Source organism: Chelonia mydas, chromosome 3 (genome assembly GCF_015237465.2).
Source record: "Chelonia mydas isolate rCheMyd1 chromosome 3, rCheMyd1.pri.v2, whole genome shotgun sequence".
Taxonomy (NCBI): Eukaryota; Metazoa; Chordata; order Testudines; family Cheloniidae; genus Chelonia; species Chelonia mydas.
In genome coordinates, this window is record NC_057851.1 from 31,931,604 (window position 1) to 31,954,971 (window position 23,368).

Here is a 23,368-nt window from a genome sequence, read left to right on the forward strand (position 1 = left end):
GGGGATATGATAGAGGTCTATGAAATCATGCGTGGCGTGAACAGGGATGTGTTATGTACCCCTTCACATAACCCATGATGCAGGGGTCACGGAATGCTATGAATAGGCAGCAGGTTTAAAACAAACACAAGGAAGTACTTCACACAATGTGCAGTCAACCTATGGAACTCAATGCCTGGGGATGTTTTGAAGGCCAAAAGTGTAACTGGGCTCATAAAAGAATTAGATAAGTTCATGGAGGACATCAATGGCTATTAGCCAAGATGGTCAGGGACACAACCCCATGCTTTGGTATACCTAAACCTCTGACTGCTAGAAGCTGGCACTGAATGACAGGAGATGCAGCACTTGATAAATTGCCCTGTTTTGTTCACTCTCTCTGAAGCATTAGCATCAGCCTCTGTCTGAAGATAAGATATTGGGCTAGACGGACCATCAGTCTGACCCAGTATGGCAATTCTTTGTTATTACATGAAACACCACAGACACTGAATAGACAGGAACTCAAACTACCCACCGTGGGAAGGTGATGGGCAGAGCTGACCTTGTTATGACCTGAACTTGTGCTGCTTTGGATTATAGGTATTCCAAACTGAAGCTTGGAGCACCAAATTAACCCATTTAAGGCCTACTCCAACTGACTGAAATGATCACTGGATCAGACCCATAGCGAGTGCTTTTTCTCTTCTTTGTTCTGATGGAAGGAGCAGATGATATAAATAACTATTGTAACAATATTTCAATTTTCTTTAAAGTGTATTAATAATTACAAGACACTATTCTGAAGAATCACAGGAGATGCATTCTTTTAAAATATCTATTGAAATTACAAATTAAACTTTCAGTATGATTCAAAGTACAAAACACAACATTAAAAGGCATTCAACAGCTCTTTTATACATCACAGTGTTAGTGGCACAAAAAAGTACTTACATTTCAAATACATAAACAGAACTTATTTTTACACTGGTCAAATACATCATCATTTATACATATGCATGACTCCTTCATGCGTATCTCTATACAAGATTAAAATACATCCACGGTAAAATGAGCAAGAAAGGTTCAGTTACGTAGCACATTCCTGTACCTAATGTTCCTGGAATTCTGTAAGAGAGATACACAAATCAAAGCAATTATGAAGATCACAGGGCTTTAAACAAAACAGCATGCTTTACTTAGCAAAGAAGCACTGATGCAGGCTTTTCTTGATATCTTTTATGTCACTCTGTGTGACAACTTCCATGTTCTGTCCATCTTTGTAAGATTTTAGAATATATATATACTTTATATTTTAGAATATATGTATACACACTGTATATACATAGCGAGAGAACATATGGAGTTTGGTTTCAAAAAGCAAACTAGCACGAAGCTTTATGCATACTGTACATTATCAGGATGAAGAATGCTTTTTATTAAGTACATGTACATCCTTAATAGGAAAGGGAGAACCTAGAAAATACATAAAACCCCACTTTTTCTTTCCTACACACAAAATTTTAAAATCACAAAGTGTAATATCCTCTTCTGATCTAGGAGTATTGTTCCCCTCGCCCTTCCTCATCAGACAGAATATTTTAGGAATCTTAATTTTAAATATTTTCTGCATGTCAGGTCATCAATTCCATGCTACGAACTGGGCCATTCAGTTCTTCTTTGTGATCCACCATAATTTTAAGATAAATATTCCAGGAAAGATTATGATGCCTGAAAAAAAATAGAACTGTGCATGATACAATATGAGGATCCATGCTGAAGGCAGTTAGAAACAACTGAAATATTAACATAAAATAACACTGCTAAGTACTTATATAATGTCCTCCGTCAGAGGATCTCAAAAATTTTTAAAAATAATTAAGCCCCACAACAACCCTGTGAGGTAGGTGAGCATTGTTCCACCTATTTTACAGATGGATAAACTGAGACAAAGGAAGGATCAGTGACTTGTACAAGAACACTGTGAGGGCCCAATCCTGCACCCACTGAAGTCAATGGGAGCGCTTTGCTACTCTTTTCAGCAGGAACAGACCTGATCCCCAAGTCAGCAGTAGAACTGGAGGGAAAAAAACAACCACCCTGGAGTTCTGACTCCACTCTGTATTTGGATCTAACCATTAGAAACTCATCCTTCCCAACAGAAAATGCAAACATGTGCTCTGTTAAATTTCATTAAAAACAGCATTTAAGGCAATGCAAATGAAGTAAACAGTAGGATAGATATGAAACACAATCGAAACCATACAGTTAATCTCAATTTTCAGATGAAGGTTTATAACAGATTGTCTAAAATCTGTTATAAATATTTTCCTTAGAAATGCAAAAAAGGTATGAGCATATTTAAACCCACTATTATGGGGCAGTAATGTCAGAGTTTAAAACAATACATTCAGGGTAGTAAATGCCATAGCATCAACAGAGCTTGTAAATCAGTGATTACTGAAGACACCCACTCTTAGGAAACAAAACTGTAGTGGTAAAATTTAAAAATAAGATGTAAGGTTATGATATTCAGCATAACTGAAAGTGATTACAGCATATTCTTTGTGAATATACACACATTATTACCCGAACATCAAGAAGATGTATCAGCTGACAGCTTGGAAATCCACTATAGTGAACCCAAGCATGCTGAGATCACACACAGTCCTATATGTTGGATATGATCAGATAAACCCAGGCATTTGTGTCTGTGTTAATGGCGATCATCAATTGAAATCTAACCTTTTAAAAATGTTTACATCTATAATGCAGTGTGGGACTTTTCCCTTTGATTCTGAAGTAAATTTAGTGCTTTGCAAAGGTGTCAGTGACAACTGTGGGGAGTCAAGTTCTCTGTCAAGGGCATCATAGATTCCCAACACTGCCCTGTTTCATCCCTGATCTGAAAAGACTACTTCTAAGAAAGAAAAAGTAGAGGGTACTCTTTATGCCTCCAATACTATATTGATAGGCCCCTATAAACCAGTTTCTCGGCTGGAACTGCCAACTAGAACCATTTGTGTTGCTTCGTGCTCACATAAGTGGACTGCTGAACTGATAGCCCAGGAAACCTTGGGTCTGTTTTGCCCACTGAACAATTAGTTCTCTGATGCTGCAACTGGATCTGTCCTGTGCAGCTCAGGATTGGAGAATAAGGGCAAGAATTCAAGTCTTCCCACGCTACCTTGACAACATGCCTCAGATCTGGAGAAACTAGTTATTCGTCCAGTGGTACATATCTATTAATCTTATACATCAAAATGATGATTCAGGACAATGTGAGTTAAGCACTATCCTGAATCAGGGTGCTTTTCTAATTTGGTCAGTCTTTTGAGATAAGGACATACATCCTCTAGGAGGAGCTAGGCTGAGACTGAAACCTCATTAGCCACTGAAACCAGGGCTGACCAGTGGTGACTAGTTAAAGTATGCCTATCCCATTGATAAGCTCTTGTGAGCCATCCAACCCCCCATGTTATTTCTGAATAGCTAAGAAAAAAAAAAGTCAGTATCAGGATTTCACCATTAAAGTTCTGAATTATACACTATAATGCAAAGCTAATGACACAACATACAACTAACATTGGCTTATCATCAGATTGCGATCTTAAAAAGGTTGAACATCTTAAGACAAAAACTATTTCTGGATCTCCTGCAAGCATTTCTCATTTAGCCAGTTTGAAATACGAATACTTTTTAAAATGAAGACTATTGAGGTTGGACAGAGGAGAAAATCTTCAAAAGTACCTAGGTGATTTAGGAATCTATTTCCCATTTTCAAAAGTGACTTATGCCCTTAGGAGTCTAAGTCTCACTGAAAGTCAATTAGCTTTTAAAAATTTTACCCTGCAACATTTCTGTTCAAATAATAGATATGCAAACTAAAACTAAACATAAAACAAACAAAACAAACAGTTTTTTTGCTATGTCAGACTGCTGTTATGTTTTGTGGATTTGATCCTGCTATGTCTTAGGTGGGAGCCCCACTGACTTCCACATATACACATCATTGCATCATTTCCTACTCCATTATATCTTTAGGTTCTCAAACAGACTTTAACTTCCACTAGCATGCTCTGCAGAACAGTGGGCTCCGCTTGGACACATATCTGCCCCTGTGTACCGCATTTCATGATCAGGGCCATTACATTAAATTTTTGTCAAATTATTTTGCTGTTTTTGAAGCCCGCATTTACAAAGGGGTCTCTTACAGTTTTCCACAAAATATTGCAGAAGAGTAATTTCTGTGTATTAACAATATGTTGATTTGGACATTTTACTACCCTGGAAAACTTACAACACTGTAAATTAAAAAAGAGAAAAGAACAAGAAAAGAAAAATGATGCCACATAAAGGAATGTTGGAACAAAACAAACTAACCCTTAAAGAGAACTTTGTTTTGTTTTCTCACAGTATGATTATTAACAGCATGTACGATATGATATGAACCCTGGAAAATGGAGTATATATTGTAAATGGTGGACAGAACTTTCACAAACACCTCAGGCATTTTCATTACTAACTATAAGGATGTCGAGTACTTTTCATAAATGGTAAAGACAGGAATCATTGCTGAGCCGAGAATCTGCTGATAAGCAGAATAAGTCCTGTAAATTTTTTTCCCCCCAATACCTGCCTTTAAGACAGCAGCAAGCTACCTTGAACTTCCAAATATTCAATAGCACAGATATTTACACATTTGGTTTAATCAGGATTTTTTTAATATATAAATAAAAGATTGAGATACCTGGATTAGAAGTTATGTAGCCCGCCCTGTAAGTGTACCAGACCCCTTCATAACAGCAAAAATTAACCATTCAGAAAAAGACTGGCGATCCAGTGGTAATCAATAACAACTATACGTTTTTAAAAGAATCTTGATTAGGTAGCAGGTTTGTGACACCACTCAACCTTACAGCTTTCATATATTTATTTTTAAAAAATGTAGTTTTCGATTGAACAAATAGCATGTAAGACTTCCTAAAATTCCTGGAAGGCAGCAATTCCAGCTGTACCCTCCCCAAAATTCAAGAAAGGCATATGATGGCCAATATGCACCTTAATGATTTCCATTATCCTTGGAAAAATTAGTACTAAAAAGGTTTTTGCCATTGCAATATTAATAAAAACACAGTTGTAATAAACAGATATATTAAAGCCACATTTAAATGATAGGACACTCAAATAGGAATATGAATAAGACACCTCATTTTGATGCAAGTGTATATGTGAAAACATTTGATTTGATTCATTGTTAGGTTGTTTTGCTGATGTAACATAGCACAGTTCCTAGTCCACCAATATGGCCTCTGTGGGCAACATGAAACCGTTAGTTTTATCTAGAGTATCTTCATCTCTTAATTTCGGACACTTATCTTGTTCCACAACATCCTCTAAACACCTGACTTGCCTTCCACTACCTTACCTGACTATTAGTACTTGTGTACTAATATGTAACTATGTACTAACAACAGTTCCTGGAATCATGGCACTGTCACAGAAAAGCAGGATGGGGGAAGTAAGGCTACAACAATGTAAGTGCAAGAGGGGAAAAAATGTGTGTGCGATGAGTCCCATCTTCTCATGATCTAGGTAGGTAGAGGGTCATCATCTCCTTTATTACATTTGCACTTGCAACAAAGGACAAATGGAGTAGCAAGTAAAAGGAAAGGCGAGGCCACTAACAGCAGTAGACCAAATCCCGCAAAGATTCCCACCACCTGAAAAAACAATGGAAAAATGACATGCGTCAGTACTGCAATTGGCACAGCAGGGTTCAAATTCTGCTCCAACACAAAGTCAATGCACTAGGGGAGAAATCTTGGCCCCACTGAAGTCAATGGCAAGACTCCCACTGATTTCAATAGAGCCAGGATTTCAACATAGTTGTACATCACAAAAGATTTTTGTGTTTAATAAAATGTATATAACTAGAGTTAGCAAGGTGATTTCTAATTTTCAGAATGGGAGAATGGTAGCAGGCTCTAATCTTGAGAAAATAATTACTAGACTGCAATGGTCCATTTCCCCTGTATCAGTCAGAATTCACAACATGACACCTACAAATTTCAGTAGTGCACGCATGCATTCATTCACACACCCTAGATTAAGCAGATGTTAATTTGCTCTGAACCAAAGACAAGGATGGGGTTGCTATGTCTCCTGCACTTACCCACTCTTATTCAGTGCAAGTGGATAGTTTTACCTTTCTTTCTTGCTCGATAAAATGCGAATTTTAAGCCTCTACCATCTGTGGTGTTTGAGGAATTCTGCTGCCAAGGGCAAACATGTTTATATTAGGGAAGTTCCACTGACAGATTCTTACAAGTATTCAAGAAGGGACACAGTTTTCCTTTCAGAGAGCAACTATTTGGTCTCAAACAATTTAAAATTCAGCGTGAAGCCGTCTTAGATATTTCTATAGTACCTATCACTACACAAGTAGTTATCTGAAATGTTGACTGACATTTTAATGTAGTCACATGTTTGCAAGCATCAAGCATTTAAAGTTCCCTTGAAAGAAGATTAAAATCTTTATACAGCTGAGGTTGCTAAGCACTACCTGTGCCAACACATATAGAGTTTGAGTTCCTTTATCTTTCCTCTGTCACTGAAATAACCCAAATACAATCACCCACACAGCTGATAGAAAAAGGGGAAGGTGTTGGTTTTCCTACCAAGGAGCAGGCTCTGGGACTTTGCTTTGAGGCGCCAAACTTTGCCTCAGCTTCTGGCTAGCAGGTACATAATACATTTGATCCCCCATCTCTCCCCTCTGATTGCTGAAAGGGAGGAGTATTTTCTCTCCTTCTTTCTATGCTTTCCTCCAACCCCTGAGCTTCCTGACAGCTACTAGAATGGTAGGGTGATCTCACCATAGTCTACTTCTCCCTCAGCTTCCTGGCTGCTGGTTCTATTCCTCCCACAGCCTCCTTTTTTTGAGCCCTTCTCAATGAACAGCTCTAGTGCCTGCTGCTGCACAGAGCATTCCCAAGCAGCAACAGGGTGAAACTGACCTATTTCTCATCAGTTTCACCGCTGCCCACAACCTTCCCAATAGCAGTAGTGGAAATCGACAGCGGTAGGAGCTAGAGGGCTGCTCGGGCCTAATTTTTAAGCCCGACCCGAAAGCAATCTGCCCGACCCGAGCCTGAGAGAGTTGAGTTGTTTTACAATCCAACCCCAACACTTCCCCCAAACCTATCACCGCTGCTGCTGCCTCCGGTCCGTGGGGTCAGTGCGGCTGCTGTGAGCCCCACTTCTGCCAGCCGCTGCTCCCTGCTCCACTGGGTGCTCTGTGGAGCGAGAGGCACTGCATCTCACTGGTGCACTCACCCCACAGCGCACACACTGCAACAAGTTGGCAGTGGCCAGCAGAAGTAAGGCATGCTGCTGCCGCACTGACCCCACAGGCAGAAGGTAATCAGAGGTTACCCGACCCAACCTGAGCCTGAGAGGGTTGGGTTGTTTTTTGACCCACCTAACCCCAGCCCAACACTTGTAGTTAGGTCCCATCAGTTTTGGGATAGGTTGCTGGGCTCTACTCTGAGCAGCAGAAACACTGCACACTTAAGTGAGGCAACTCTGCACTGGTTTCCACTCATTTCACATTTGGAAGGTTATAGTTTTTTTTTTTTTTAAAGTGATGCTAATTGCCTGAGAAAGCTTCCTACTTGCCCTAAGCAAATGAGAGAGTAGATTTTGGAAGGCCTGCTTGCAACAACCTGCCTGCAAGTCATTCAACAAACCCACCAAGAATTATTCACAGAATAATTGTAAATAATGAATACCTGGGAAAAATCACCTGCTCATGAACAATTGCAATTTGAATGCTAGGGCTCCCTGGGCACTACAGTAATACAAACTATAACACTAGTATCGCATTATTCATTAGGAATTCTTCTCCCAGCTCCCGTCAGATACTAAACATTCTGATTTACTGGCAAATATTTCATTTGGCATAGTGTAGAAAATATACTCTAAACCTAAATTAACAGGCTTATTGATACCTTCTCTACCAGGGACTATTTTTCTTCCTGAACACTGTGGATTTCTTTCTGCAATTTACTTTATCCAGCTATTTTTTATTCCAGGGCTGAAAATCAATACAGAGTTCAGCAGGTGGCGCTGCTGAACAAAATTAAGTTTGAGGAGTGAAGTGCACACTGCTTTATTATGTAATATTAGACGAGGCCTTTTATTTTAAAAGAACAGGCTTAGCTGTGGCTCTCCAGAGACACGAATCTCAAATTTCTCTGACCTAATATTTTTATTTTTTGCCAAAGACAATTACTTTAAAATATCGTTTTATAAGGTACCTTTCACCACATATCCCTGTGTCAGACAGGCAGCTAATCTGATGCGTCTGCATTCAACGTCTTTGGGGAACCTGCTGACACCGAAGGGTGAAAGCGAAGCTGAGATTCTTCTCTGAGCTTCCTTTAAATTTCCTACTGAGCTGCAGCTGCGGCCCATACTGATCTTTGGCAATGGCACATACACATTTAGCCACATGCAATCTTCTGAGTGTGCCACTATGGGGCACCATTAGCTGAGCAGAGCCAAGGTGAAATTGAACAATATAGAAGACTGGCAAACAGTGCTCTTTACTATCAAACAGGAGGCCAGCTTACATTTTCCTTTCAGCTCAGACATGCCGATCAGTGAATTTATCCAGCATTTTTAAGATCAGGTCAACAGGCTGTCTGGTGAGCATCAGTGATACATCTTCCACCTGGTGGACTCGGCTGCTGTTGAACAATAGGCTATTTCCTAGCATGTGTAATGTCTAGAAGTGATTTTTTGCACTAGAAGTACACCACTTTGCATTACAGCATCATGCCTTTCACCTTGATGTTATGTTATGCTCCTCTTGGTTAATACTCCAAGAACGCTTAACATAATGGCCCCCATCCTGCAAACACTAGCAATCATAGTGCTCACCAACTTGGCTTCAATGGGAATTTTCAGAATATCAAAGTATCAAAAATATCAAAAGTCTCAAAAATTTGGGATTGAGTGTAACAGCTCTTGTATGTCATCCAATTAATGGGTGCTCGTGCTACATTTCTTGACATCTCCATTTTTCTAATTAGCAGTGCCAGCAACATCAGTCATGTAACCAATTACACCACAGTGCAGTGTAGCAATTGTTACAACAATGGAAGAAATAGACATGGGCAAATATTTGTTACAGGAGTTCTTCTCATTCAAAATCCGCCTGTTTTACAGGTCACTAAACTTCTGCAACTTTGGGGCAATTTTACAAATCCTTTTAATGCAATTTTGAATCCAATGTTTTCTACTCTATTTATAAAAAATAAAAAAGCGACTTTCACTGACGCATTCACCCTAAGAAGAGAGAGGAGAGTGCACGGACAACAGCTGAGCTGCCTAGTGGATTACCCCGGGGCTAGAAACACAGAGGTTCCAAGTTCTAGTCCCACTGCTCACACCCAGCACCAGCATGACAACCATGAAATGGCTTCTTACAGTCAAGGAACTGTCTCCACTTTTCCCCTAAAGGCTTGCCGGGCCCCCCAAAGTCACATGCTGCATCCCCCACATTTCTTGAAGCTGATGCAGAAAAAGAGGGCTCCTCAGTGAGATATGCCTGTGGCCTGCTTCACCGTGAAACAGAGAGACACTGAAATCTGAAGCCGGTGAAGAAGGGGGGCAGGGTACAAAAATACTTTGCTCATGATGGGTTCTTTACTGCTTGACTGACAACAAAGGAGGGAATCACCCTAGTGTCCATGCAGACTCACCAAGCCAGGGACAACTTTATACTAATAAACTCAACCAGTTCTCAACCAGACATGTATGTCAGTTAGGAGTCAAAATCCAGGATGGAGTCTGACTGTGTTATTCCTTGTTAATGTCTATCTTTGTACCACAATGCCCTTTTCTCAGCTATTGAACGGTGAAGACACTTAGACTCACATGTTTGATTTGATCTCTTTTTAGATACAACTGAGAGAGAGAGAGAGAGAGAGAGAAACCATTTTATTGTGAACTTTTATGAAGTTTTAAAAAGCTCTAAACCTACCTGTGTTCTGTGCCAGATAACAGATGCCCTGGAGTGACCTAACTTGTTTCGACAAGGTCCTTTGTCATAATGTATAAGGAGGAAATCATCCTTTGAAACATTAAATAGAAACATTAGCAGTTAATAGAGAGTCTCTTTTCCTTCAAGATGGAGCAGATAGTGGCAGCAAAATAAGAACAAAATATTACAGAGGGGAGCAAGTTTCAAGATCCCTGAAAAGCACTGAATATGAAGAGAAAAGTTTCAGAGTGGAAAACCAACTGAAATTGGATTTGTATTCTTGCATGAGTCAGCGCTGAACAGCCCTTCCCAGAGTTGCTCCCCACAGGGTTACTATGGAAGTGATTTCATAAGGTAGAACATAATACAAATACAGCACATGCTGGTGATAAAGAGAATGAGTTGTGCTGTGCCTGGAGGAAAGGCCAATGCAGATCAGAGTAAAGCACTGTAGGAACCTTCAGCAAGAAGATAATAGCAATAAACAACAAATGAAGAACTAATAGCTCTATTTTCATGTATTTTAGATTTCCATGCGCATCCACTCAATATTGTACTCCTCCTTCCTTTTCCCTATTTTATATCAGATCATGTGGATTTCCCTGTCTAGCAAAGCTACTGGGTCTCAAGTGCAGCTAAGAATCCTTTTTCTCAGGAATTAAAATGTCCTATCTTCTAACCAGGGAATGAACTGAAAGGAAAAGTGAAATCACATGGATAAAAACATTTTCAAACCTGATTGCTTACAGTCAGGCACCTTAATAAACAGACTGGTTTTCATAGGTGCGGTGCACCCACAATTGGAGTCAATAGAGTAGTTGGTATTCATCATTTCTGAAAACCAACCTGCTTATTTAAATGCCTAAATAGGGGTTTAGGCAACATAATTTGAAAATACTGGCCATGTTAGGTATAGAACATGGGAAGAGGAAAGCTACTTCTTGGATCCCAAGCCTCTCAAATGTGGCATTTATTTTGCAGCTGGGAAAGCAAACCAAGGCAGATGTCTACCCAGTTCTGCAGAGAAAGACGCATCTGCTTCCAGATCTGGATTGGTCACTCTTCAGTGCAGCAACCAACGCAGGCACAGGGGACCTCTGCTTTTTACTTAAGTATGAGAGTACCCATGAGTTAAAACTTATCCGTAAGGCATTTAGACATAACAATTGCAGGATTTGGAATAGTTAGAGTACATTTTTGGGACATGAAACATTTCCTCTGCCATTGTTAACTACACTTTGCAATAAAACGTTTCCTTGGCAAATATCTGGAAACAGATGTAGCATATTGTATATACTCCAGTGCTTAGGCACAATAAGATATTGGCTTGTTTAAAATGTTTAAGCCCAGGACAGGAAGCAGCATAAGAGTTAAATCGAACTCCTGCTGCTCTCAGAACACATTTGTTCTTCATACATCAGTTCACTGGCTTTTTCTCTTACTTTGTCCTGCAGAAGAGATGTAATAACCAAAACAAATCAATGTCAAGAAACAACTCTCACTACTGAAGTTCAGCACTCAAATGAATACTGACACTCTACATGGGATTCTGTATTTAGGGCTACCTTACACTATCATGCAGAACTGAAAGTAATACAAATATATGCATCCTGCAAACACTTTTTAGAATATAAATTCTTCAGGAAGGAGCTGTCTGATTTGTGTGTACACGGTACAGTATTAAACACAAACTATTTAGATGCCACATGGAGATGGCAAAGGAAGAATAATTTTCATCAAATTTCAAATTACACCAACTTCTTTCCATCTCATTTATGCAAAGTGTGAACAGCTCAACAGCTCTTCAGGTGGGGCAAGTAAGATCAAGTGCACAAGGAACATCAAGTAACCAGCTAAGGTCCAGCTCTGCCCTTGCCCATGCATTTTAGCAGAGAAATAGGTGCTACAGTAGTGTTACAAAAAGGTTCAGAAGAAACACAGCATGTGAAAGAGCAGCTAGTAAGGATATCCATAGGACAGTCTTAAGTCAGCATAACAAACTTGTAAGCTTACAATATCCACCGAAGCGTGGAGTGTATACTCACATCAAGAGATTCCAGACAGTACCAGCAAAAGGCATGCTTGCAGTTTTTACACATCATTTGGGCACAACCCTCATCTCGCTCAATATAAACTTTGCACTTTGGACAGCGTTTGATGGGAGCATCATCATCTTCCATTTTATACATAGAACTGTGGGAGACATTTGAAGAAGTTTATAAGGTGTGTACCTGTGCATGTTTGAAGAAAAATAACATCCTAATTGAAAAAAATCTGGGTTTGCATTTTAGTTTTGTGATCCGTTTTTTTGTTTTGTTGTTAAGTATCCAGAAAGCAGATCTAGTACAACAATTAATTTGTATAGTGCCTATCAAACAGCTATGCACTTACCAGACAAAACACATTTCTCTCATCTACCAATTGTTTTCTGTGACCTGGTGACATCAGTGTGTACAATGCTCTCAGCTGTCAGCTGAGCACGTGGGAACCAATCTGAAATCAGTTTTTTACATGCTTAGTCTGTCTGCCTTTCTCCTCCTCTTTTATTTCTTATGGGAGAAGGAGAAAGGATCTGCATGTGGAAAACAGGGAGGCTGACAATGCCCAGCTGACCCAGGCTATGGCCCACGGGCTTAGGGATTCCCTGGATGAGAAGGCAAAGGGAGAGACAGAGCGTCCATGAGGCTGATCTCCTAGGACTCTCCAAGCCAAATTCCACTGGGTTTTCCTGGATACCCTGTTCCTCCAAGGCTTGCCTTCTCCATCACAGTTCAGGGCAACTGCATCTGCAATTCCCCTCTGTGATTCACTGAGAGCACCTACCCGAAAGCTCCCAGTTCCTCAGCTGTCACTCTCTTGGGTAGACTCCATCCTAACCAGGGTTTCGCCAGGCTGCACAGTTCCCTGCCTACACTGTGATGTCCCCAGAAAGCCAGATTGCCTAAACAGGCCAGCATCTGCTTTCTCTCCGAAGGACAGGAAGAGAGGAATTGCCCCGAGTTATAAGTTACCTCCCAGCTCTTTATAAACTAGCACATTTATTCTTAAGGCGAAAGCATTATAGAGAAAACAAAAACAACAAAAGTTCCTCTATGCATGCTAAAAGCTTACCAGGGGTCATCCTCAGTAGGCCAAAGTCCTTCCAAACCCTTCCAAGAAGGACTGACCCCCCCACCCCCACCCCCGGCCCTTCAACAGTAGGTCTTGTCCATTTGCTGGATTAGAAAGAAGGCCCCAAGTCAGTTTAAACTCAGGCTATTTATCCCTTTCTTTCTCTCTTGATCTCTGGAGAATCCAGTCTGAACCATCAGATATGAGCCTCTGCAAGTGCTGGCCCCTCACTTAGGTTGTAACACCTCCAGAGAACTTGCCTCATACCCCCTACTGTTCTTTGTTCCTGGAGGAGCTGTGGTCACTCTCCTGCAGGGAATTACATGCAATCCTGGCCCACAACAATACATCAGCTTCATACAGTAAGATCTTCCAGAGATATTGCAGGAAATTGCCTTATCCGTGATATTGCCTCTCTCCAGTGCTGGCAAGGAGCTGCTGAATCATTGTAAGCACCAGGTTCACAGTGCTGCTTCTCGATCTCATTCCTGCCTGCAGTAGTTCACTCCACATGGAATGGGTCCATGTCAAGGAGCAGGAGTGAGAGGGCATCCAAGGAGCATTTTTTCCCTGGTTTTCTAGAAGAGTCTTAAAGCTCCTCCTGCTCAGTGAAGGCTTTAGGACTCTGTAAGGTCTGGACAAAAGGATGGTGCCTCAGACAAAGTTGTTGACAGCAACTACTCCAATGGGAGGAAGGAGAACAACAGGGGAGGACTCCCAACCTGTAGATACGCTGGAGGCTCGGGATAGGATACAGAGGGACCTAGACAAATTGGAGGATTGGGCCAAAAGAAATCTGATGAGGTTCAACAGGGACAAGTGCAGAGTCCTGCACTTAGGACAGAAGAATCCCATGTACCGCTACAGACTAGGGACCGAATGGCTAGGCAGCAGTTCTGCAGAAAAGGACTTAGGGGTTACAGTGGACGAGAAGCTGGATATGAGTCAACAGTGTGACCTTGTTGCCAAGAAGGCCAATGGCATTTTGGGATGTATAAGTAGGGGCATAGCCAGCAGATCGAGGGACGTGATCGTTCCCCTCTATCCGACATTGGTGAGGCCTCATCTGGAGTACTGTGTCCAGTTTGGGGCCCCGGACTACAAGAAGGATGTGGAAAAATTGGAAAATGTCCAGCGGAGGACAACAAAAATGATTAGGGGACTGGAACACATGACTTATGAGGAGAGGCTGAGGGAACTGGGATTGTTTAGTCTGCGGAAGAGAAGAATAAGGGGGGATTTGATAGCTGCTTTCAACTACCTGAAAGGGGGTTCCAAAGAGGTTGGATCTAGACTGTTCTCAGTGGTAGCAGATGACAGAACGAAGAGTAATGGTCTCAAGTTGCAGCGGGGGAGGTTTAAGTTGGATATTAGGAAAAACTTTTTCACTAGGAGGATGGTGAAACACTGGAATGCGTTACCTAGGGAGGTGGTGGAATCTCCTTCCTTAGAAGTTTTTAAGGTCAGGCTTGACAAAGCCCTGGCTGGGATGATTTAGTTGGGGATTGGTCCTGCTTTGAGCACGGGTTGGACTAGATGACCCCCTGAGGTCCCTTCCAACCCTGATATTCTATGATTCTAGTGACGAGAGGCAGGGTGGGGACTGGACAAAGTCCTGACTCCAGATTGGTTACTACTTCCTGACTGACAGATCAGAGAAGACACACACCCGTGACAACCACACCATGGGAAAATCTTTTGAACACACAAATTACATTTTTCATTCCCAGAACGTGCTGGCACAAACTGGTGCTGGGACAATGGTTGCCAGCAAGTTGCAAGGACAACCGCCAAATGTTCTAAACCTACAGAAAAGAAACACAAATCAACCAAAATGCTAAGCAAAACATACAAGTCCTGTATCATGCCATGAAGCTCACCACACTTGAGCTTTGGCGAGCTGAGTGAGAGCGCGTACCAAATCTAGGGGTGCTGAGAGTCCCACTGCAGGCCCTGTAGCGTTTTACCCAGGAACCGAGAACAAGAGCAACCTAGCCAGTCAGCTGTCATTACAAGATAGAGGGGGACAGGCAGTCTTGAGAATAGCCAAGTCCCAGACCATTCATGGCTTTAACGATCGTGACCAACACCTTGACCTGCTGCAGGAAGTGAACAGGGAGCCAGGGATGAAGCCTGAGCACAGGTGTTATGTGCACACAGTGACCTGCCCTATTCAGGTGGGCAGCTGCACTCTCTACCAATGGAAATTGCTAACTGGTCTTCGAATGCTGCCTTAAACAAGGCTCAACAATCACTCCCTCGCTCCTGGAAGAGCAGCAGTCATGGTGCCACTGACAGAGGCCTCGTAAAATAGCCAACCAGAATCAACTAACCCTTAAGCCCCTGGAATAGCAGCAGCAGTGAGTGTGGAGGGGGACCTGAGGTGGCTGAATGTGTCGTTGGCATCAATGGAGCAACAGATGGAACAGAGGGCTGGGCAAGCAGAGCTGCAGATGGTGCCAGGAGCCTGGGTTGTCCCTCTGTGCTGCTTTAACTGGTTCCACCTGCTCCCTGATGGTGGTGGTGGGGCAGCCAGGCCACCAAGGGAGCCATCACCATCCATCTCTGTGTCAAGCACAGTCTCTTAAAAGAAAAGAACTGGAATGGCTGCTGCGGACATTCGCTTAAAAAAACAACAGGAGAAAATGGCCCCTTGACTGGCGATGAGGTTACATTCCTCTTGTTACGCATCAAGTAGATCTTTGCTGCTGCTACTGGGCAAGTTACAGTACTGTACCTTGTTTCTCCTGGGAGGAAGGTGATTGGTATATTCTCTTGACAGCCTTGTCCTGGATGCCAATTGGATTTACAAGATGAGCAGAACTCTATGTCACAAGCTTTGCATTGAACCAGCTGGGGATTTTGTGGCCCTGATTCTTGTAGTTGGCAAACTGCCTGACAGGCAGAAGATGGACACCAAGTCCGACATGGATCCAAAAGCACTTCTGCAAAAGGGTATAAAATAACCAGAATCAATGACAGCTACAGGATTGTCCTTTAATTATATACTGCTTAAGAATGCTCAAATGCTCAGATTGCTCATCAGACCAGCTGTTTTCAAAAGAGGCTTCCGGTTTTGTTTGCCCCATCTGGCACACTTGTGGCCTGATTTGCAGATTTATTCAGCATCAGAGATATCTAAAATTATAGTCCACTTTTCCAAATGTGGGCCTACCTTCCTAACACTGCACTTCTGGAAATGGCCTGAACTAATTGATTTTACATTGTTCACAGAATTATAGAACCATAGGGAGCGCAAAGGTCATGTAGCCTAACCCCCTGCCAAGATGCAGGATTTGTTGTGTCTAAACCAGGGGTGGCCAACCTGCGGCTCCTGAGAAGTTAATATGCGGCTCCTTGTATGAGCACCGACTCCGGGGCTGGAGCTACAGGCGCCAACTTTCCAATGTGCCGGGGGGGTGCTCACTGCTCAACCCCTGGCTCTGCTACAGGCCCTGCCCCCACTCCACCCCTTCGCATCCCCTCCCCTGAGTTTGCCGTGCCTTCGCTCCTCCCCCACAGACCCTCCTGCATGCCACGAAAGAGCTGATCGGGAGGTGCGGGAAGGAAGGGGAAGGCGCTGAGTGGCGGGGCTGCCAGTGGGTGGGAGGTGCTGGGAGCAGGGTGGGCATGGACTGATGGTGGGTTGCTGACGTATTACTGTGGCTCTTTGGCAATGTACGTTGGTAAATTCTGGCTCCTTCTCAGGCTCAGGTTGGCCACCCCTGGTCTAAACCATCCAAGACAGATGGCTACCCAGCCTCCTTCTGAAAACCTCCAGAGAAGGAGCTTCCACAACCTCCCAAGGCAGTCTGTTCCATTGTCCTACTGTTCTTACAGTTAGGAAGTTTTTCCTGAGATTTAATCTAAATCTGCTATGCTGTAGTTTAAATCCATTGCCTCTTGTCCTGCCCTCTGTGGCAAAAGAAATCAATTTTTCTCCAATCTTTTTATGGCAGCCTTTCAAGCATTTGAAGACTGCTTTCATGTCTCCACTTAATCTCCTCTTTTCTGAACTAAACATATCCCCAGTTCATTCAGACTTTGCTTATATAGCTTGCATTCCATCCCTTTGATCATCTTTGTTGCTTGCCTCTGGATCCTTTCCCGTTTCTCTACACCCTTTCTATACAGTGATGACCAAAACTGGACACAGTACTCCAGCTGAGGTCTAACCAGTGCTGTGTAGAATTGTGCTATCACCTCCCATGACTTCCATGCTATGCCTCTGTTAATGCAACCAAAAATTGCATTTGCTTTTTTTGCCACAGCATCCATCACATTATTGACTCATGTTGAGGTTGTGAACCACCACAACTCCCAGATCCTTGTTAGCAGTGCTGCTGCCAAGCTAGTTATTTCTCATTCTGTATTTGTGCATTTGCTTTTTCTTCTCTAAGTGCAGCACCTTACCTTTGTCTTTGTTGAATTTCATACATAGCCCAGTTCTCCAGTTTCTCAAGATCCCTTTTAATTTTAGCTTTACCCTTCAAAGTGTTTGCAACCCCTTTGTGTCATCTGCAAATTTGATCAGTATGCTCTCTACACCAACCTATTAATAAGGATGTGAAATAAGAATGGCCCCACAACCGATCCTTGTGGAACCCCAGTTGAGACCTCTTTCCAATCTGACATCATTCCATTCATAGCTACTATTTGTTTGCAGTTGCTTAACCAATTATGTATCCACTTAATGGCAGTTCTACCGAGCCCACATTTCTCCAGCTTACTTATCAGAATGTCAGGTGGGACCATGTCAAAACCCTTACTAAAGTCAAGGTATATTATGTCCATCGCATTCCCCCTATCCACAAAACCAGATACCTTGTCAAAGGAGGAAATCAAGTTGGTTTGGCATGATCTGTTGTTATAAATCCATGCTGGCTGCTAGTGATCACCCCTTCATCCTCCAGGTATTTACAGATTGAATGTTCTATACATTGTTCTAGTAGCTTCCCAGGTATCAAGGTCAGGCTGACTGGTCTATAGGTCCCCGGCGCCTCCTTTTCCCCCTTTTTAAAGATGGGCACTACATTAGCCCTTCTCCAGGCTTCTGGGGCCTCTCCTGTCATCCATGAGTTTGCAAATATTATTGCCAGTGGCTCTGAGATTCCTTCAGCTAATTCTGTCAGCACCCTGAGGTGAACAGCATCAGGCTCTGCTGATTTGAATTCATTCAGATTGGTCAGATGATCTCTGACCTGTTCTTTACTTACCCTGATCTGCATCCCTTCCCCTTTATTGTCTATGATAATTTTGTTAGTCAAAGTTAGTGTTCACTTTTAACTTATGGATTAAAACTGTCCCTGAGAAGGGGAGGGGATATTTTAAATTTTATTGAACAAAATTATACTTATACAGTTAATAGAGCTTATTTCATATTTTGTAGGCATGTGAAGTTCTCACCCAACTCAACAGAAGTTTTTGTACAGCGCCTAGCCCAAGGGGGCCCCATTTAAAGTTGATTGGTAGGCACTGCCATAATAAAGATGACAAATTAATAAATAAATAAAAATAATAGAAAAGAACATTATCTCATTTTACCCCTTTCCTGGAGGCTGGTTTACTGGTAACTCAGGGCCTGATCCAAAGCCCACTGAAGTCAGTGGAAACAGTCCCACTGAATTCAGTGGGTTTTGGATCAGTCACTAGAAGAACCATAACCAAACATAAACCTCATTCTAAGTTCTCTCCCCTAGTGTTAGCAGGTCTCAAGATATTCCACTCAGACTCAAGTTCCCTTGCCTCCTAGAGTGCCACACAAACCCCTCATATTCAGATTAGAATCAACAAGAAGCACCTGTCATTATGCCTCACCAATAATTACCCTAGACCTGAAGAAAAGCTCTGTGTAGCTTGAAAGCTTCTCTCTTCCACCAACAGAATTTGGTCCAAAAAAAGATATTACCTCATCCACTCTGTCTCTCTGCTCCCCTGGGACTCAACACAGCTATAATACTGCAAACAATAATTATCTTGCAGGATTCCAGCACCCGAACTTGGATTGGCTCCATAGAAGACCCGTGCATTTCTATGCAGGGTCCTAGGTACTGCCATCCTACCATTAGTGCTACATAAAGCATACAAGTGCATGCTTCCCCCTTTCAGTAACATATTAATATAATATGCAGCAGTTTTCTGTCTGCAACTCAGTTTCTATCACATGGTACATGGCAGCATGCACGTAATAGCAGGACCTGATAAAGGAAGAAACAATTCAAGCTTTCTTCCGCTCACAAATCATATAAGGCTCCAACACTACTGTATAAACACACACAGGACCACAGTCTGATCTCTGTGACATGGATCAATCTGGGGGTAACACTATTCCCATATATTTGGAAGACAGCCATTGGTCTGAAGTAAAGGCTGATGTTTCATACTGTACCTCTTTCAAACTGTAGCTTCTTGTACCTTTGCATGATTTCTGATGCAACCATACACTCAATCTGTTAAAATAAAAAAAAGAGAAATTACAAATTAGAAACAGCAATAATCCAAGGCATTTCAAATAAATGGAGACCCAGCATTCTACCTTTATAAATGATTAAAACATATGCTGGCAATAAACAACAGCTGTAATATACCCTGAGCAAGACAAGTCTGAATATACTGAAAGAACCCATGTGCAGTAAAAACATACCTCATTTTCTTGTAGATGACCTCGCTTTGGGCAGGAAGCATCAGGGCAACTAATTGCTGTTTCTAGACCTTCTTTGATCAAAAGTTCCACATACTGTTTCAGGCACTGTAAAAGAGGAGGGTGTAACTATTCTTCCAAATATAAATTATTCTGCATATCATTCATGCTTTGCCTTGCTCATCTGAAGATTTAAAATCACTTTGCAGCGGTGGGTAAATATTATTTCCCTTTTACAACTGGGGAAATAGACAAACATATTCAGAGACTTTCCAAGGTTATACAGTAAACTAAATAAGTGGCAGGAACTACATCTCCTGAAATCCATTTCCATGCCCTAGTCATTAGACAGCTTTGCCTCAATTTAAAATTACACAGTAAATAAGAGGCAAGTAAAATGGAATGTTAGGAAAATAAAAGATAAAATTAGATTAACCAGTCTTCATAAATCCCTCAGATTTATATCACCAGAAACCATAACAGTTTAGTAAGCAGTAGCTACCCATTAAAAGTCATCTGTCAAGTACAACAGAATGGGAAAGGTTATGTGGCTTATTTCCCATTCCACAGAAAATAACTAACTGAACTTCTTGGTGAGGATATATTTCATTCTCAGTGTGAAGGAAGAATGCACAAATGAGGACTCAAAAAAGAATGTCCTGCATAATAAAACCATTATAAATTAATAAATAATAATAATTATGCATATATATAGTATTCTTCATCCCAAAGGATCCCACTGAGCTTTAGAGAAAGCAGAATTGAAAATATGGTCTCTAAAAGTGTGGCATACGACAAAACACACAACAGCTGGAGGGAGGGAGGAAAGGGTGTTTTGGCTAAGGGCAAACCTCTTCGCTTATGAAAAGAGCCACATAGGGATCAGATTAAGCCAATACCATGTGATATAGTGGCTCTTCTCTTTGCCCTTAGCCAGTCTTACTTCCCCTCAGCTGCCATCTTGCCCTGGCTCTCTCCTCAGCTCCCCTCCTACCAGCTGCCACCATCTTGATTTATAATGTCAGCACCATAGGCCAGCACCATATGACAAATGCCAGCACCATAATCCATCCCCCTCCAGTTTTAGGCAATGGAAACAAAATACCAGAACTACAAATAGCACTTTAGTCCCGCCACCCCTCAACTGACAGAAGCATCCTAAGCATCAACACATAATGACATCTCACTTTTACTTATTTACTTCACCTCAAATCACTGAGTATTTTCAGTGAAATGGTAAGTATCTGAGAAGCCGGAGGAAATCAGCTAACCCACCAGAAATAACGTGAGTCATGTGGACTTGTGTTATGCTTAGAAATACAATACCAACTGAAACCTCCCTCTCTGCTCTACAGGGGAGAATCAAAAGTAAATAAATAAATAAAACTTTAAAGAACTCTCAATTGGCTTTCTACTGAAATAACAAGTGGTGAACAATTTCTCCCATCTTAATTATACCATCACATATAATGCACCCAGTAACGGCAGAGATCCACATTTATATTCTGCTCCTTCAGTCTTCCCTATGCACACTGTGCATTCTTTAAGCCTGTCTGCACGGCTCCTTTGTGAGGATTTGTTCTTCATCCCACACATATTTTGGCTTTCCCCTCTTGCATTTTGACTATGGCAAAATCCTCGCTTTCTCCCAACATCATACTTTCAACTACTGCAGTGAGTTACTCCGTTGGTGGCAATATAGCTCTTTATATCCCAACAAATTATTTTGTCAGATTCCCCATTATGAGGTGCGTTTGTTTTTTTTCAGGAGAAACAATATCTCAGCTTCTTGGAGAAAAACAGAAAGAAACTGAATAGCTGATACTTTTAAAAGTTACCGTTGCTGTGGAAACAGTAACTCTGCATCTTTGCAGACAGTATATTAAGGCCCATCTCCTTGCCTTTGTCAGAACAAAAGCAACCAAGACAGGGATTCACTGCAGGAAATGCTTGGCTCCTGGAATATTTCTGATCTACGGTCTCCTGCTTGGCTGGGGCTGCTGGGAGTATGGCTGGCAACTACCACAGACAGCTGAAATCTGTGAGACCAGGGCCCTGGACTGTGGATCTCAGCACCACCAGTGGCAGGGGTATCAGTCCTACGAGGGTGCCATTGTCGGCTCTTCTCACCCCTCCCCCCATCTGTAAATGGTGAGAGTGGATTCAGATGAAACAGCATATATATTTAATGACAACTCTTAACACTTAAAAGAACAGTTTTTGAGCTCAGTGCGCTTTACCATCATTAATGATTAATTTGGCAATTCTCTTCTCCACCCTGTTTGGGACCTTTGCCAAAGCCAGTCAAACATATGTTCCCCTTTTCTAACATCTTCTAGGGAAGGGAGAAGCTCATCCCTGCCTTGTCCAATACTCAGGGCCTTCTCTATCCACTAACTTATCATTGAGCTTCACATACTCTTAATACCAACCAAGCCAAAATGTGCTTCTCCTGCTACATCTGCTTAGGAACCCAGCTTCTGCCTTGAAGTCAGTAAGTGTCTGGCAGAATCTGTCCCAGGACCTGTCCAGTAAGGGTTTTATTTCAGGCAAGGCTCTTTCTGGCTATTCAAAATTCCCTCTCCCATACAACAGAGGCTCCTGGGGCTGAAGCAGCAGCAGTGTAAGCTCCCTCCTCTTGGGTGGATCTCTCCTCCCCCCACTGCCTGGAAGTGAATGCATGAGGTGGCGTCAGCATTAGAAAACCAAAACTGGTAGCACTGTTAGAAATTCCACATTGCATCAGCAGATCACCATGTCCACCCAGGGAATGAAATACAAAACAGATTATGTGCCCAGTTCACAATCCAGAGCTCAGTAACTAACCTTGATGCTATCCCTTTTAAACCATCCCAGTAAAATTACTGTAGGATTTTCCTCCTGTTAAACCTTTTGTAAGATTATTCCTCGAAGAACAAAGGGGCAAAGTGATTAAAAAAAACAACCCCATCCATGAATTGCTATTTGAGTACAATCACTGAAAATGACCTGTAAAACGATCAGTGCTGTGTAACAAATCTCCTAGGAGGGAAGGGGAATTGAGATTAGCTGCCTAGTGGCTGAAATGGGTGAGAGAAAGTGGCAAAGGCATCTGCCTGCTATATGCAGGCTCTTGTGAATACCAACATGTTAAGCAGCATTTTTATTTTCCTTGTAACGAGACACTAAGAAGAATCATCTGTATCTAAAAAAAAAACAATTTCCACTGAATTAACTTGGTCATGTGCCCTTACTAACAATACTTAAAACTTGTCAATAAACAAACAAAATTTAAACAAAATATCATTGCAGCTGCATTAAACCTGGCAACTGTGAACTGATTATACAAACATTAATTCTTTAGTCTCACTTGAGCAGTATCAGAGGGGATGGAAGTCCTGCTCAGAGAACTTCTTCATAACTCAAGATACCTTTGTTTCTCAGCAAGGGAGAGTAAAGCAGCCAGAGTGTACTGGCCAGTTTCCCCCAGATCCTGACTTCCACATTCCCCGGCACATGTGCACACACTACCATTTTCCCTGCCTTTTCCATTCCCTTCTGTCTTCCCCTTCCTCCTCCCCACACAACTGGCCGATTCACCCATACGA

At 42.0% G+C, this 23,368-nt stretch overlaps 1 protein-coding gene across 3 annotated transcripts in view; it reads right to left on the bottom strand.

Annotated features, from left to right (window-relative positions):
- Window positions 1-803: 803 nt before the first annotated feature.
- Window positions 804-23,368, bottom strand: part of RNF144A (ring finger protein 144A) — a 99,371-nt gene continuing 76,806 nt past the window's right edge. For all 3 annotated transcript variants that reach the window (XM_027821314.3, XM_043542287.1, XM_043542286.1), the window contains exons 3-8: window positions 19,785-19,889; window positions 19,530-19,590; window positions 15,879-16,086; window positions 12,076-12,223; window positions 10,031-10,120; window positions 804-5,702 (exon numbers count right to left, since the gene is read on the bottom strand). In XM_027821314.3, the coding sequence (XP_027677115.1) occupies window positions 5,571-5,702; window positions 10,031-10,120; window positions 12,076-12,223; window positions 15,879-16,086; window positions 19,530-19,590; window positions 19,785-19,889 (744 nt within the window). In that variant the 3' untranslated portion in view covers window positions 804-5,570. The remainder of the gene's footprint in view (window positions 5,703-10,030; window positions 10,121-12,075; window positions 12,224-15,878; window positions 16,087-19,529; window positions 19,591-19,784; window positions 19,890-23,368) is intronic.